Source organism: Xyrauchen texanus, chromosome 5, assembly GCF_025860055.1.
Source record: "Xyrauchen texanus isolate HMW12.3.18 chromosome 5, RBS_HiC_50CHRs, whole genome shotgun sequence".
Taxonomy (NCBI): Eukaryota; Metazoa; Chordata; class Actinopteri; order Cypriniformes; family Catostomidae; genus Xyrauchen; species Xyrauchen texanus.
The window spans coordinates 52,348,470-52,366,963 of record NC_068280.1 but is presented as its reverse complement, the minus strand read 5'-3'; the positions used below and the strand labels follow the sequence as shown (position 1 = coordinate 52,366,963).

General features: G+C 38.7%; 1 protein-coding gene across 1 annotated transcript in view; it reads right to left on the bottom strand.

Moving 5' to 3' along the window:
- The window catches only part of zgc:152904 (uncharacterized protein LOC767777 homolog), a 143,923-nt gene that overhangs the window by 36,594 nt on the left and 88,835 nt on the right, over positions 1-18,494 (bottom strand). The window contains exons 2-6 of the mRNA XM_052126357.1: positions 17,377-17,451; positions 14,350-14,556; positions 12,377-12,520; positions 8,585-8,722; positions 2,351-2,468 (exon numbers count right to left, since the gene is read on the bottom strand). Coding sequence (XP_051982317.1) covers positions 2,351-2,468; positions 8,585-8,722; positions 12,377-12,520; positions 14,350-14,556; positions 17,377-17,451 — 682 coding nt within the window. The remainder of the gene's footprint in view (positions 1-2,350; positions 2,469-8,584; positions 8,723-12,376; positions 12,521-14,349; positions 14,557-17,376; positions 17,452-18,494) is intronic.

The following is an 18,494-nucleotide window of genomic DNA, read 5'->3' as shown; positions in this document are numbered from 1 at the left end:
TCTACCTGTCTGTCGTTCTGCCTGTCTGTCGGTCAATATCTATCTATCTGTCTATCTGTCTATCTATCTGTCTATCTATCTATCTATTGTCCATTCTGTCTGTCTGTCTGTCTGTCTATCTATCTATCTACATGTCTGTCTGTCTGTCTGTCTGTCTATCTATCTATCTATCTATCTATCTATCTATCTGTCTGTCTGTCTGTCTGTCTGTCGATCTATCTATCTGTCGGTCAATATCTATCTACTGTCCATTCTCTCTGTCTGTCTGTCTTTCTGTCTGTCTGTCTATCTATCTATCAGTCAATATCTATCTATCTGTCTATCTATCTATCTATTGTCCATTCTGTCTGTCTGTCTGTCTATCTATCTATCGGTCAATATCTATCTATCTGTCTATCTATCTATCTATTGTCCATTCTGTCTGTCTGTCTATCTATCTATCTATCTATCTGTCAATATCTATCTATCTATTGTCAATTCTGTCTGTCTGTATATCTATCTATCTGTCTGTCTGTCGGTCAATATCTATCTATCTGTCTATCTATCTATTGTCAATTCTGTCTGTCTTTCTGTCTGTCTGTCGGTCAATATCTATCTATCTGTCTATCTATTTTCCATTCTGTCTGTCTGTCTGTCTATCTATCTACATGTCTGTCTGTCTGTCTGTCTGTCTGTCTGTCTGTCTATCTATCTATCAGTCAATATCTATCTATCTGTCTATCTACCTATCTATTGTCAATTCTGTCTGTCTGTATATCTATCTATCTGTCTGTCTGTCGGTCAATATCTATCTATCTGTCTATCTATCTTTTGTCCATTCTGTCTGTCTATCTATCTATCTATCTATCTATCTATCTATCTATCTATCTATCTATCTATCTATCTATCTATCTATCTATCTATCTGTCTGTCTGTCTGTCTGTCTGTCTGTCTGTCTGTCTGTCTGTCTGTCTGTCTATCTATCTATCTGTCTGTCTGTCTGTCTGTCTATCTATCTGTCTGTCTGTCTGTCTGTCTGTCTGTCTATCTATCTATCTATCTGTCTGTCTGTCTGTCTATCTAGCTATCTGTCTGTCTGTCTATCTATCTATTGTCCATTCTGTCTGTCTATCTATCTATCTATCTGTCTGTCTATCTATCTATCTATCTGTCTGTCTGTCTATCTATCTATCTGTCTGTCTGTTTGTCTGTCTATCTATCTATCTATCTGTCTGTCTGTCTGTCTGTCTATCTATCTATCTATCTATCTGTCAATATCTATCTATCTGTCTATCTATCTATTGTCAATTCTGTCTGTCTGTCTGTCTGTCTATCTATCTATCTGTCTGTCGGTCAATATCTATCTATCTGTCTATCTATCTATTGTCAATTCTGTCTGTCTTTCTGTCTGTCTATGTATTTATCTATCTATTGTCCATTCTGTCTGTCTGTCTGTCTATCTATCTATCTATCTATCTGTCTGTCTGTCTATCTGTCTGTCTATCTATCTATCTATCTATCTATCTATCTGTCTGTCTGTCTGTCTGTCTATCTAGCTATCTGTCTGTCTGTCTATCTATCTATCTGTCAATATCTATCTATCTATTGTCCATTCTGTCTGTCTATCTATCTATCTATCTATCTATCTATCTATCTATCTATCTATCTATCTATCTATCTATCTATCTATCTATCTATTGTCAATTCTGTCTGTCTGTCTGTCTGTCTATCTATCTATCTGTCTGTCGGTCAATATCTATCTATCTGTCTATCTATCTATTGTCAATTCTGTCTGTCTTTCTGTCTGTCTATGTATTTATCTATCTATTGTCCATTCTGTCTGTCTGTCTGTCTATCTATTGGTCAATGTCTATCTATCTGTCTATCTATCTATCTATTTATATATCTCTGTCTGTCTGTCTGTCCATCTATCTACCTGTCTGTCTGTCTGTGTATCTATCTACCTGTCTGTCTGTCTGTGTATCTACCTGTCTGTCTATCTATCTACCTGTCTGTCCGTCTGTCCATCCATCCGTCTGTCGTTTTATCTATTGATCGCTTTATCATTCTATTTTATATCTATCTTTATTTTTTATCTGTCTTTCTCATGACTGACAGTATGTCTGTATGTCTATCATTCTATATATTATTCTATAGTGCTGTCGGTCTATCTATATGTCTGTCGCTCTATCTATATGTCAGTCTGTCTGTCTGTGTCTATCTGTGCTGTCTCTCTATCTATATATCTGTCTGTCAGTCTGTCTGTCTGTCTGTGTCTATTTGTGCTGTCTGTTGTCTGTAGGCCTATATGACCTTCAAATTTCAAGGGTTTTTAACATTGAATGTCTGTCTAGTTTCTAATGTTACCCACCAGTACCAGGTCACCTGAGGGTCGGGGGAGCCCGAGGTGATGCAGGTGAAGGTCACAGTCTCCTGGTAATCCGCGGTGGCATTAAAGGCCTGCTGCGGCACTGATAGAACAGGTGGAACTGTGAACAACAACAAACAGAGAAACGCTGGAATATTTCAATATTCATCTACAAGGGACAACAAACAGTGATCAACAATACACTGACCAAAGTGTTGCAATCAATATAATATAATCAATAATCAATATACAGCGTTGACATCATCTGTAAACGACCACCCCTCCATTACCACCAGCAACAAATCAAAATCTACACCTCTCTTTAAATCATGACAGCATTAAACAGACTGCTATAGGCTTTTTTCAGCAGTTGCTTTTGTTATTTTCTCATATAATCACCATCTCTTCTACACAATGATGTGCTCAATAACTTTCTATTTACTTATTTTTAATTGTATTTTTTTTCTCAGACAAATGACTATTTATTTCACTTTGCCTCTGGTATTGATAATGAAACTCTACAGAGAGTAATTAAACTGTCAAGCGGTTTGTTTACATTCTCTCAACAAATGCATCTGATTACCCTTAGATTTCCCCAAATAATGTCCTTAGTTCCAAACAACTTTCCATCATGTAACCAAGATCTGCTGAATCTATTTGATTTGATGTTATAAGAGAATAAAAACGACCTCAACAATTCCTCTCGCCACCCACTGCAGCCGGAGAGCAAATCAAGCAGAATCATTATCTGCCACTCTGTGATTTGAGCCCTGTTAGAATTGGCAGAGTTCAAATGGGTTGAAATGACTCGTTTTTGTATCAGTGAAGGACACCACAAATGAGATGCCCTCTATCTCTGTGACATTTCCTTTAAAGGATCAAGGATACGGCATAGAGAAGCTGCCAATTCGACCCGTCTGCGCTCAAACAACTCCTCTGATGATGAAGGCCATGGTCAAGGGTGAAGAAATAGCACGCAAGTGCACGTCTGCATGCTAATCGTTTTCCATAAATATATTCCATACGGAGATAAACAGGATAGAAGAAACTCAGATGGAACAAACAAGATATTAGAACAAAGAGGAAGCAAATGGGCCATCTCAAATTATTGCTCAATTAAGTGAACAATCCCTGCTGAAACAATTGGCTAAGTCAAATCAAATTTATTTTCACAATATACATTGTTTTAAAGTAACTTTACAGAAATTCATACTGCAATGTCTTATATGACTTAAAGCTATTGGTAAACACTTTCATTATAAGTCATGCCTTAATGTTGTTGTCTTTAATTTGTTGTATTATGATGTTGTGCTAACTAACTATCTAACTAACGTACTAATATACTCACAATCTAACTAACACATTTGTTCACTAATGCACCTAACTAACTTAACTAACTAACACGCTAACTTATTAAAACTTGATATCTTAGTAATTAACTTACTAAGTAATTAAGTCACTAACTGATGTACTAAATAACTAACCAACTAACTTACTAAAACATACTAACTTTCTAATTAACTTAGTAATGAATGTACTAACAAACTAATTAACTAATTAAGGCACAAATTAATGCACTAACTTACCAACTAACTATCACACTAACTTACTAGCTAACTAACTAACATACTAAGCCACCACTATACTAAAATACTTAAAAAGTAAGTAACTAAAACATACTAACTTACTAATTAACTTAGTAATGAATGCACTAACTAACTAACTAATTAAGGCACAAAGGAATGCACTTACTAACTACCGCACTAACTTACCAACTAACTAATGCTCTAACTTCCTAAAACTTACTAACTTAATTATTAAGTAACTTACTTAGTAATTTAGACACTAACGGATGTACTAACTAACTAACTAACTAACATCAACTAACTTACGCACCAACTTACTAAAACTTTCTAATTAACTTAATGAGTAATTAAGGTACTAACTAACTACCGCACTAACTTACCAACTAACTAATGCTCTAACTTCCTAAAATGTACTAACTTACTTAGTAAGTAACTTACTTAGTAATTTAGACACTAACGGATGTACTAACTAACTAACTAACTCACTAACATATCAACTAACTTACGCACCAACTTACTAAAACTTACTAATTAACTTAATGAGTAATTAAGGCACTAACTAACTACCGCACTAACTTACCAACTAACTAACACACTAACATACAAAAACTTACTAACTTACTAATTAACTTAATGAGTAATTAAGGCACTAACTAACTAAGGCACTATCGTAGTAAAATAATCACAAACTAACAGATCAATGCACTAACTAATGCACTTACTAACTTACCAGCTAACTATCACACTAACTTACTAACTAACTTAATGAGTAATTAAGGCACTAACTAACTACCGCACTAACTTACCAACTAACTAACGCACTAACATACAAAAACTTACTAACTTACTAATTAACTTAATGAGTAATTAAGGCACTAACTAACTACCGCACTAACTTACCAACTAACTAACGCACTAACATACAAAAACTTACTAACTTACTAATTAACTTAATGAGTAATTAAGGCACTAACTAACTACCGCACTAACTTACCAACTAACTAACGCACTAACATACAAAAACTTACTAACTTACTAATTAACTTAATGAGTAATTAAGGCACTAACTAACTACCGCACTAACTTACCAACTAACTAACGCACTAACATACAAAAACTTACTAACTTACTAACTAACTTAATGAGTAATTAAGGCACTAACTAACTACCGCACTAACTTACCAACTAACTAACGCACTAACATACAAAAACTTACTAACTTACTAACTAACTTAATGAGTAATTAAGGCACTAACTAACTACCGCACTAACTTACCAACTAACTAACGCACTAACATACAAAAACTTACTAACTTACTAATTAACTTAATGAGTAATTAAGGCACTAACTAACTACCGCACTAACTTACCAACTAACTAACGCACTAACATACAAAAACTTACTAACTTACTAATTAACTTAATGAGTAATTAAGGCACTAACTAACTACCGCAATAACTTACCAACTAACTAACGCACTAACATACAAAAACTTACTAACTTACTAATTAACTTAATGAGTAATTAAGGCACTAACTAACTAAGGCACTATCGTAGTAAAATAATCACAAACTAACAGATCAATGCACTAACTAATGCACTTACTAACTATCACACTAATTTACTAGCTTACTAACTAACATACTAACTAAGGCAACAACAAACTAAAATACTTACAAAGTAACTAACTAATTAACATGACCATGTTTATACACCTGATATTTACATATACGGGTTTAGAATAAATTAAGAAAGTGATGACAGAAATCTTATTTTGGGTGAACTATTCCTTTAAACTCGACTATCTCTTTACCATTCATTTAATTCAGTGAGGAAATAAAACCCTTTAAAATCATATTCCCCTGATACAGCATTTACAATGTGTGGTCTTCTTTAATAGAAGAACAATGATCCAAACTACAATCTAACAGATGGTGCGCATATGGAAGATGACCATGTTAATTCAATAAGGAATGATAAGGGAAAAATGGCACTTCATTATAAGAGCGAATGATGTTCCGTTCCATTCCACTGCAACACAGCCAAGGCTGCCAATAAATCTCGGGGAAAACTCTGGATTCAATCTTGAGTATTGGATACAAGACACGGGCCAATAGTCGCTTTCTAGTCAGCACTTGCTAAGTGATTAAAGCAGCAGGTTGTTCTGTTTCCACGGCAGAAGGCACTTGCCATGCTTTGGAATAATAGGATGCGGCTCATTGAGCAAGCTTATTGGATCTTCCTGAAAGCTATAAGTGGCGATGCTAAATTGAACGCGATCCACTTTTTTTTTATTTTGCATGTTATTACATCAGTTTAAAGAAATATGAGTTGTGCAAATTCTACTGTGTCCGCTCAGGCAGAGCTTGGTGCTATCAAATCCTCACAACTGCTCATTTTGCGCAATAAGGTACCTGAACATGTTCAAAAGACATTGTTTTGGGACACATCTTTAAAGATAAGCTCATAGTTTGCTTGTAAGTTACAGAAGCTTAAAGTGAATGATAATTGAAACATTTAGTCACAAAACCAGCCAGCAGAAAATTGAGGGAGATGCCAGGATGATAAACTGTGTGGATCTGCAATGTGAGACGCCCATTTTAGTTTCTAACATCCTTTGCTAAAAAGAGCCATGATGAGCAGGATGCTGGTCTAAATAAGTCAAGTCAGGCCGGTGTTTGCTGTTTGGTGCTGGTTTGATGTTAGTCTAGCTGGTGAACTACTGTAGCTTTTGACCGTTGACCAGCTTACTCTCTCTGACGAAGATGGTTGACCTAATAAGTCTTGTTACTTTCAAAAGTTAGTTAGCTTGCTAGTTAGTTAGTATGTCAGCTAGTTAGTCAGTTCATTGGTTAGTTTTCTGGTTAGTTATTAGCTAGTTAGTTAAGCAGCTAGTTAGTTTGTAAGTAGATAGGTAAGTTAGTTAGTTAGTGTGTTAGTAAGTTAGTTATTAAGTTATTTGGTAAGTTAGTGTGGTAGTTAGTAAATGTATTAATTTGTGCCTTAATTAGTATGACACTAAGTTAGTTAGGTAGAGTTATGGTTAGTGCGTTAATTAGCTGGTAAGTTTGTTAGTTAGTGCATCAGTGTGTTAGTTAGTTTATGAGCATTTTAGTATGTTAGTGCTAAGGGCATTAGTTAGTTAGTTAGTTATTAAGTTATTTGGTAAGTTAGTGCAGTAGTTAGTTAGTAAATGTATTAATTTGTGCCATAATTAGTATGATACTAAGTTAGTTAGGTAGAGTTATGGTTAGTGCGTTAATTAGCTGGTAAGTTTGTTAGTTTATGAGCATTTTAGTATGTTAGTGCTAAGGGCATTAGTTAGTTAGTTAGTTAGTTAGTTAGTTAATTAGTTAGTTAGTTAATTAGTTATTTATTTATTTAGTTAGTTAATTAGTTAGTGAGTTAGTTAGTTAGCTAGTAAGTTAGTTAATTAGTTAGTGAATTAGTTAGTTAGCTAGTTAGGTAGCTAGCTAGCTAGTTAGTTAATTAGTTAGTTATTTAGTTAGTTAATTAGTTATTAATTTAGTTAGTTAGTTAGCTAGCTAGTTAGTTAGTGAGTTAGTTAATTAGTTAGCTAGCTAGTTAGTTAGTTAATTAGTTATTTATTTATTTATTTAGTTAATTAGTTAGTGAGTTAGTTAGTTAGCTAGTTAGTTAATTAGTTAGTAAGTTAGTGAGTTAGTTAGTTAGCTAGTTAGCTAGCTAGCTAGTTAGTTAGTTAATTAGTTAGTTATTTAGTTAGTTAATTAGTTATTTATTTAGTTATTTAGTTAGCTAGCTAGTTAGTGAGTGAGTTAGTTAATTAGTTAGCTAGTTAGTTAGTTAATTAGTTATTTATTTATTTAGTTAATTAGTTAGTGAGTTAGTTAGTTAGCTAGTAAGTTAGTTAATTAGTTAGTGAGTTAGTTAGTTAGCTAGCTAGTTAGTTAGCTAGTTAGTTAATTAGTTAGTGAGTTAGTTAGTTAGCTAGTTAGTTAGCTAGCTAGTTAGTTAATTAGTTAGTTATTTAGTTAGTTTATTAGTTATTTAGTTAGTTAGTTAGTTAGCTAGCTAGTTAGTTAGTGAGTGAGTGAGTTAGTTAGTTAATTAGTTAGTTTGTTAGTTAGTTAGATAGTAACAAAACATTTTATGGTGACCAATAGTGATGGCTCTGGATGACAGTTGTCAAACAAATTACTATTCGATTAGTGTGGTCAACTTGTGAATGTATCTTTTTCCTTTGTTATTTCTAGCTTTAAAATGTTTAGTTACTGTACATGCTTTAGTGTGCTTTAAAGGGGAAGAACAGCTTAGACCAGCATGCTAGTCCACACTGGTTTGTTAAGTGCTTGTTAGTTTTAGTTTAGCTGGTGAACTTTATTTTTAAGGTTTAAAAGCATGGTCTGTCTGATGAAGTTGGTTGACTTAAATGATTTTTTTTATTTTTATGTTTAGTGATAAGATGTATTCTGAAATGCCCTCATTGAGTATGCTTGTCTTAAAAAAGGTAACATTCTTAACCAGTGAATGGTCAGTCTTTGGTTAGGCCTGGGTCGATAAGCTACAGTGTCATGCAGAGAAGCTCTGCTGTAGGGTATGCGCTCAGTGAATAATACATACAGTACACGCTATCACACTTCAGGTCAATCTCGTGAAAACTGGTCTTACCGTTCACCAGCACAACAATGTCTCTGAAATCGATTTCTCCTCTGGCTTCCACACGCCCCTCACAGCGATACACACCCTCATCCGCTTTACTCACTCTCTGGATCCGGAGGTTGTTGGTGGGAAGAACTTGCAGGTGGCCTTCATGAGAAGACAGACAGAGACGGATAGTGATAGCAGAATGAAAACTAGGTTTTTATATTTCCTGAAGAAATCGTGAGCAGTATTTGATAAATAGAACGATAGAATAATAGATAGATAGATAGATCAAATGACAGACAGACAGATAGATCAAACGACAGACAGATAGATCAAATGACAGACAGACAGATAGACAGATCAAACGACAGACAGACAGATCAAACGACAGACAGATAGATCAAACGACAGACAGATAGATCAAATGACAGACAGATAGACAGATCAAATGACAGACAGACAGATCAAATGACAGACAGACAGATAGATCAAATGACAGACAGACAGACAGATCAAATGACAGACAGAGAGATAGATCAAATGACAGACAGATAGACAGATCAAACGACAGACAGACAGATCAAACGACAGACAAATAGATCAAATGACAGACAGACAGATCAAATGACAGACAGACAGATAGATCAAATGACAGACAGACAGACAGATCAAATGACAGACAGAGAGATAGATCAAATGACAGACAGACAGACAGATCAAATGACAGACAGACAGACAGATCAAATGACAGACAGACAGATAGATCAAATGACAGACAGACAGACCAAATGACAGACAGAGAGATAGACAGACAGATAGATAGATCAAATGACAGACAGACAGACAGATCAAATGACAGAAAGACAGACAGACAGATCAAACGACAGACAGATAGATCAAACGACAGACAGACAGACAGATCAAACGACAGACAGACAGACAGACAGACAGGTAGATCAAATGACAGACAGACAGATAGATCAAATGACAGACAGACAAGACAGACAGATAAAACGACAGACAGACAGACAGATCAAACGACAGACAGACAGATAGATCAAATGACAGAAAGACAGACAGATAGATCAAAAGACAGACAGACAGACAGATCAAACGACAGACAGACAGATAGATCAAATGACAGACAGACAGACAGATAGATCAAACGACAGACAGACAGACAGACAGATAGATGAAACGACAGACAAGATCAAACAACAGACAGACAGATCAAACGACAGACAGATAGACAGACAGACAGGTAGATCAAATGACAGACAGATAGATCAAAGACAGACAGACAGATCAAATGACAGACCGACAGACAGATAGATCAAATGACAGACAGACAGATCAAAAGACAGACAGACAGACAGATCAAACGACAGACAGACAGATAGATCAAATGACAGAAAGACAGACAGATAGATCAAAAGACAGACAGACAGACAGATTTGTTTTAGAAAAATATGATCCTGTGTTCAAAGACAAAATAAAAAGCTGATGGTTTAATTAATGAGACTTTATTTTTCATTTGAGAGCAATAAAAGGAACATTTTATCATCAATCCTCAAAACTCGTCCTTTTATTTCAAGGGCATCTGTTAAACACCTGGAAGATTACAGGCAGAAGTGTTACGGGTTTGACATCGCCAGCTGAACACAACCCTTTCTCTTTTCTTACAGGAGAGAGATTTAAAACACCCTAATTAGAATAAAAATAATCAAATCCTTGAGAAATCTCAGCTGGAGAGAGCAGATAACTTCTGCCAAAGTTCTGCCTCTGAATTTCAATTATAGGTATGACACAGAGAAGATAAATTTAGTTCAAGAAGTACTTTTATTTTATTCTGCAATCTGAGGTCCTTTAATGAATTCAAACACTGAATGTGGTTTCTGTACATATTGGGAGATGTACAGCAGTGAAGCCAACATCTGTATTTCATCTGCATCTGATCATATGACAAAATGATCTGTATCTGTCTCTGTATTCGGACAGAACCACATGTGGGCGGGGCTTAAACTGGAAGTGCATCAGTGCAACTAAATGAAATTCTTACATTTAGAGATTCTATTAATAAAATATACCTTGTGGTCTGGGTATCTCAGCGAGTATTGACGTTTGAATCCAGGGCGTACTGAGTGACTCCAGCCAGGTCTCCTTAGCAACCAAATTGTCCCGGTTGCTAAGGAGGGTGGAGTCACATGGGGTAACCTCCTCGTGGTTGCTATAATGTGATTCTCGCTCTCGGTGGGGCGTGTGGTGAGTTGTGCGTGGATGCCGCGGAGAATAGCGTGAAGCCTCCACATGCGCTACGTCTCCACGGTAACGCGCTCAACCTCACGTGATAAGATGTGCGGATTGACGGCCTCAGACGCGGAGGCAACTGAGATTCGTCCTCCGCCACCCGGATTGAGGATTGAGGGCGTTCCGGATTGAGGGCGATCCAGATTGGGGAGAAAATACAAAAAATAACAAATAAATATGCCTATAATAATAGCCTAGCAATAATAATAATAATAACTAGCGCCTGTTCAATGTTTCACTTATGTTTAAGTTTATAACTTTTGAAGCATAAGGCCGTGAATCATTTTCTCCCTACTAGATTTTCCGCCATATAGAAGTTTTCCTAAAAAACATATTCAAGTCTGCAAGTCTTTGTCGGCGAGCACGCCAAAACGGTCGTCTTCCCAACGCTTTGGTGTATTGACACGAAACTTGGTATGTGTCATAACCATCATGACTTCAGGGTACCTGCAGCATTTCGTCACAGCGCCACCTAGTGGTCAGGAGATATGAAAAAAATGCCTATTTTTACTTATAACTTCTGAATAGTTTGACCTAAAATCATGAGATTGTTCTCCTTAGATTCCTTGGGGCATAACGAGTCATGTTGTCCATTTTGGGTGTCAGCTATTTCTAATTTTGTCGTAAAATGCTGTATTTTAAAAAGGCATTGGCGTACCATCAAAAAACTTGATATACATCATCAGCACTGTGCCCTGAGGGTAGATATAAAGTTTTGGGTCAGCGCCCACTTGTGGTCAAAAGTTATAATGAAATGTTTACAAATGCTTATAACGTTTGATTCATTTGACTTATCATTCTGTGACGGCTTTCTGTAGATTTCTTGGGTTATGCCGAGTACGGTGATACCCAATTATCCATGGTTGGCCATACTTCCTGTCCGCAATTTTGTATTTCATTGAAAACCTACTTTTCGAACTCCTCCTTGGCCGTAAGTCTGATTTGCACTAAATTTGTAGTGTTTCATCTAGGGATGCTCACGACAAAACGTTATCAAAAGCTTTTCGATAGACCAAAGGGTTCTCGAACTGCGCTCCATTAAATTTGATGGCAAGTCGCCAAAAAGCACCCGAGGCTGTAACTCTGCAAGGCTTTGTCATATTTTCATTAAACGTTGTGTGTCACATAACGACCACACTCTGACCTCACTATGTAAATATGGTGACTGCGCGACCTATTGGTCAAAAGTTATAATTAATTGTATTCTGATTGAGCAATCCTACCCATGTTTTTATGCTGCTTTTCTTAGTCATATTCAGTGATGTCCAGTGACACATGACACTTTATTTCTGATACACTGCATTTAAAATATTTAGTCTTATGTAAGACATTTACATTACATGGTCAAGTTGAAGAAAGTAGGTTTCAAAGAGCACTGAAAATAAATAAATAAATAAATACAAATAATTGGACCTCACAAATGGTGTAGCACCTCGTGCACCGTAAGACATAAGTAAACCAGGTTTCTATTTCACGTTCACTTAAAAGAAACTCTCTTTAAGGTCTTACTGGTTGTTTCAGATGTTATCTCTCTGTTCTTGTAGAACCAGGACACGGCAGGTACAGGTGAGCTGATGACATCACAGACGACTTCAGCGTCCTCACCCTGACGAAACTCCTGCGGCGTTTTCACCTCGCGGAACGTTAACTTCTCTGCGTGACACAACAAAGAGAACGTTACATATAACTCATGCACTTATGCACGTATACTGTACGTTTAGCAGTTTTATAAAGTGGGACTTATTGTTTTTCTCCCCATCAATCAAATCCATTCCCATACTATTACACAAGCATGCTTGTCAAAATAATATTCACATATATTTCTCTCAGTCTGGGCTGAACAGATTTTATTACTCTGAATCTCATCATTTGACTTCAGTTATGAGGTCAGGTCAGTCGCTCTAGGTCATGCACTAAATAGGGAGCAAGGGAGCATCCTATAGCTCTCCTATAACTGTTCTGAGACCAGTGCAGACAGACAGCACACTGGAGGTTAAGTCATGCACTAAATAGGGAGCAAGGGAGCATCCTATAGCTCTCCTATAACTGTTCTGAGACCAGTGCAGACAGACAGCACACTGGAGGTTAAGTCATGCACTAAATAGGGAGCAAGGGAGCAACCTATAGCTCTCCTATAACTGTTCTGAGACCAGTGCAGACAGACAGCACACTGGAGGTTAAGTCATGCACTAAATAGGGAGCAAGGGAGCATCCTATAGCTCTCCTATAACTGTTCTGAGACCAGTGCAGACAGACAGCACACTGGAGGTTAAGTCATGCACTAAATAGGGAGCAAGGGAGCATCCTATAGCTCTCCTATAACTGTTCTGAGACCAGTGCAGACAGACAGCACACTGGAGGTTAAGTCATGCACTAAATAGGGAGCAAGGGAGCATCCTATAGCTCTCCTATAACTGTTCTGAGACCAGTGCAGACAGACAGCACACTGGAGGTTAAGTCATGCACTAAATAGGGAGCAAGGGAGCATCCTATAGCTCTCTATAACTGTTCTGAGACCAGTGCAGACAGACAGCACACTGGAGGTTAAGTCATGCACTAAATAGGGAGCAAGGGAGCATCCTATAGCTCTCCTATAACTGTTCTGAGACCAGTGCAGACAGACAGCACCCTGGAGGTTAAGTCATGCACTAAATAGGGAGCAAGGGAGCATCCTATAGCTCTCTATAACTGTTCTGAGACCAGTGCAGACAGACAGCACACTGGAGGTTAAGTCATGCACTAAATAGGGAGCAAGGGAGCATCCTGTAGCTCTCCTATAACTGTTCTGAGACCAGTGCAGACAGACAGCACACTGGAGGTTAAGTCATGCACTAAATAGGGAGCAAGGGAGCATCCTATAGCTCTCTATAACTGTTCTGAGACCAGTGCAGACAGACAGCACATTGGAGGTTAAGTCATGCACTAAATAGGGAGCAAGGGAGCATCCTATAGCTCTCCTATAACTGTTCTGAGATATTTCTCTCAGTCTGGGCTGAACAGATTTTATTACCCTGAATCTCATCATTTGACTTCAGTTATGAGGTCAGGTCAGTCGCTCTAGGTCATGTTTTTACACTGTGACTATGGCAATAATTTATTAATCATTTGTCTTCACTGAACCTGTTGAAAATACTTTGCTTGGCAATCTTTCTAAATGCCACGAGAGGACACAAGACCAGATGGACTTCACTGAGTGTTATTGAACTGTAAGACAAAGTCGTAATGTAGCAATACAATGCTACAATTCAGCAAAAAGGAGTGTGATGAGACTGATTTGCTCTACACGTCCTGGATTGGCCTAAATTGCACTGGCACTGCGCTCGGATGGCCGTGGACTGATCTTTAAAACATGCATAACACAAATTGCCACAATTTCTAGGAAACTCAGCCGACTGTGCATTTGTAAAAGCAATTTCAGGTTCATGCTAATTGACTGGCCACGAGCTGACTGCGTTCGTCTGAGTTAGCGTAAATGAACTCACGGTAAATCTCTAATACCACTGTGGCCTCTTGAGTTTCTCCTTTGGCATCCGTGGCCTGGCATCGGTATATCCCGGCATCCTCAATGATGGCATTGTAGATGGTGAGTCTGGAACGCACTCCTTCTGTATGCACGACCACTCGCTGGTTCGCAATAATTCGCTCGCCTTGAGGGTTGAACCAGTTTATGCTAACTGGCTCGCCGATGGCTGAGGAAAACATAAAACCAATACAGAGGCTATAAAGGGTACTGTAAAGGGTAGTTCAAATAACAAAAGTTCAAATATTTTATATATATATATATTTTTGTATTTTTACACAAAGACGAAATTCGTAAAATCTTGCTTAGCTGCGAAACATGCTCTAAGCATGTACGTGAATGTAAACGCTCCAATTCACACGTTGTTGTGTTCCGGAACGTGTCAGAGTGCAATTCATAATGCAATGCAAGTGTCGCTGCATTCTCAGCGTTGCATAAGAAGCGCTGGGGGGGGGGGGTTGGGGGGCATAGGGATAATTTGGGATGGGGTAAAGTCCCCCCCACCCCACCCGTTATATTTTGGCTTCCCTATATATATAATATATATGCATCATTTAACTTAATTTAAACAGACTGAATATTGTTCACAAGATTCTAGACTGTCATTTAAGGGTTAAACTTCTGGCACTGAGTCATGTGACACAACAACATGAAGTTGATTTCATTGAAGCACTTCTACAGGTGCCTACAAAAGTGCCTCTGGTCAGAAATCTCTTCACAATGTGTCTTTCAGAGGCTTTATATGGAGTTGGGATGAAAATAAGGTGCATTTCAAACTGTTCTGAGACCAGTGCAGATAGACAGCACACTGGAGGTTAAGTCATGCACTAAATAGGGAGCAAGGGAGCATCCTATAGCTCTCCTATAACTGTTCTGAGACCAGTGCAGACAGACAGCACACTGGAGGTTAAGTCATGCACTAAATAGGGAGCAAGGGAGCATCCTATAGCTCTCCTATAACTGTTCTGAGACCAGTGCAGACAGACAGCACACTGGAGATTAAGTCATTCACTAAATAGGGAGCAAGGGAGCATCCTATAACTGTCCTATAACTGTTCTGAGACCAGTGCAGACAGACAGCACACTGGAGATTAAGTCATTCACTAAATAGGGAGCAAGGGAGCATCCTATAGCTCTCCTATAACTGTTCTGAGATCAGTGCAGATAGACAGCACACTGGAGGTTAAGTCATGCACTAAATAGGGAGCAAGGGAGCATCCTATAGCTCTCCTATAACTGTTCTGAGACCAGTGCAGACAGACAGCACACTGGAGATTAAGTCATTCACTAAATAGGGAGCAAGGGAGCATCCTATAACTGTCCTATAACTGTTCTGAGACCAGTGCAGACAGACAGCACACTGGAGGTTAAGTCATGCACTAAATAGGGAGCAAGGGAGCATCCTATAGCTCTCCTATAACTGTTCTGAGACCAGTGCAGACAGACAGCACACTGGAGATTAAGTCATTCACTAAATAGGGAGCAAGGGAGCATCCTATAACTGTCCTATAACTGTTCTGAGACCAGTGCAGACAGACAGCACACTGGAGTTTAAGTCATTCACTAAATAGGGAGCAAGGGAGCATCCTATAACTCTCCTATAACTGTTCTGAGACCAGTGCAGACAGACAGCACACTGGAGGTTAAGTCGTGCACTAAATAGGGAGCAAGGGAGCATCCTATAGCTCTCCTATAACTGTTCTGAGACCAGTACAGACAGACAGCACACTGGAGGTTAAGTCATGCACTAAATAGGGAGCAAGGGAACATCCTATAGCTCTCCTATAACTGTTCTGAGACCAGTGCAGACAGACAGCACACTGGAGGTTAAGTCATGCACTAAATAGGGAGCAAGGGAACATCCTATAGCTCTCCTATAACTGTTCTGAGACCAGTGCAGACAGACAGCGCACTGGAGGTTAAGTCGTGAACTAAATAGGGAGCAAGGGAGCATCCTATAGCTCTCCTATAACTGTTCTGAGACCGGTGCAGACAGACAGCACACTGGAGGTTAAGTCATGCACTAAATAGGGAGCAAGGGAGCATCCTATAGCTCTCTATGCAGTTAAGTGCGTTCACTCCTAAAATCTGATCAAAAGTTCAGTTTCAGGCTGCAGATGATGTTTGGATCACTCAACATGTTTGACACACATGGGGAAAAAAGGCTTTACTCATGATTTGTGTATAAAAAAGTGAATAAAAGTCATAGCTAGCCTTTAGTGTTCATTACACCAGGAAACTGCCGCAAAATGAACAACGAGACACGAAAAATTATTTAGCAAACACGTCGGTATTTAACTGGTTGATTTTACCCCACAGTCTCATGAGAAAATGTGAAGTGCACAGATTCTGTGTGGAGAAAATATTTGATCTAACCTCAGATAATCCCAAACGTTGATCTCAGAAGTCTGTGATCCCTTTCTACTTAGAAAGAAAGTGTATTGAGTATCCAACTGCTGGAATATTGCCATGTCTTAAGTCTTTAGGAAATGATTTATTGTATGTATTTACCCCCGGCCCACACCCTTTAATGCACCTCACATTTACGCTCTGATACATTTGTCTCACGCTATATATTGACAGAGCTCTGTCGACTCGTTCTCTAATCAGATTCATGTCAGGCTGAAACGAATGCATTTAGGGGCAGGTGTTGCAGGAAAAGGTGGAAAGATATTCATGGCAATACTGTGTCTTCAGCGCGGGTAATCGGCCGTTGAAAAAGTTAATCACTTTGCTGTCAAACGGCGTTCCAACAGGAGAAATCAACAGGTGGGAAGTGAAGTGTAGCGAGTGCTAAAACGGACGCATTACAAAGCACTGAAAACAGAGTGAATAGCAAAGAATGGATCAATCATAAATAAATACATTAATACTACAATAAAAAACGACATTTCAAAGGTGAAATCAGAGCAAAGGTTTTAAATTGGTTCATCTTGAATTCCTATATTTATGGTTATTATCACACAGAGTTCAGCGGGTGAGTTTTTACCTGTGCAGGTGAAGAATTTGGATTCTCCAACACTTAATTCCACTTTATTGAGTGATATTGACACCTGAAGTACAGCTGTGAAAGGAAGAGAGATAGAGTTATTCATCACACATTAGCTGATTCTGAATCTAAAGAGCATTATATCTGTCCTCTCAAACAGGAAGTGCAGGTAAAGTGATGTCACAGGTTTGGTTTGGCCTGTCAGTACACTTTATAACACAGTCCTACAGAGCAGCGTTTCCCAAAACACTAGTGTGCCGTGGAAAATGATCAAATTCAACAAAATGCATGAAAATAGTCATAATTTCAGGGATCTAAACTCCGCACCTTTCAGAGAAATTGCCATTTGAAAGCATAATCGGTCACTTTTATGATTGTGAAGAGCAATGATTAATGTGCAGAAGTGATATTTATACTCGTAAAGGGTCATCACATGACTCGCGTCAGCGCGAGTAAAGGGTCATCACATGACTCGCGTCAGCGCGAGTAAAGGGTCATCACATGACTCTCCTCAGCGCGAGTAAAGGGACATCACATGACTCTCATCAGCGCGAGTAAAGGGTCATCACATGACTCGCGTCAGCGCGAGTAAAGGGTCATCACATGACTCGTCAGCGCGAGTAAAGGGTCATCACATGACTCTCGTCAGCGCGAGTAAAGGGTCATCACATGACTCGCGTCAGCGCGAGTAAAGGGTCATCACATGACTCGCGTCAGCGCGAGTAAAGGGTCATCACATGACTCTCGTCAGCGCGAGTAAAGGGTCATCACATGACTCGCGTCAGCGCGAGTAAAGGGTCATCACATGACTCTCATCAGCGCCAGTAAAGGGTCATCACATGACTCGCGTCAGCGCGAGTAAAGGGTCATCACATGACTCGCGTCAGCGCGAGTAAAGGGTCATCACATAACTCGCGTCAGCGCGAGTAAAAGGTCATCACATGACTCGCGTCAGTGCGAGTAAAGGGTCATCACATGACTCTCGTCAGCGCGAGTAAAGGGTCATCACATGACTCGCGTCAGCGCGAGTAAAGGGTCATCACATGACTCTCATCAGCGCGAGTAAAGGGTCATCACATGACTCGCGTCAGCGCGAGTAAAGGGTCATCACATGACTC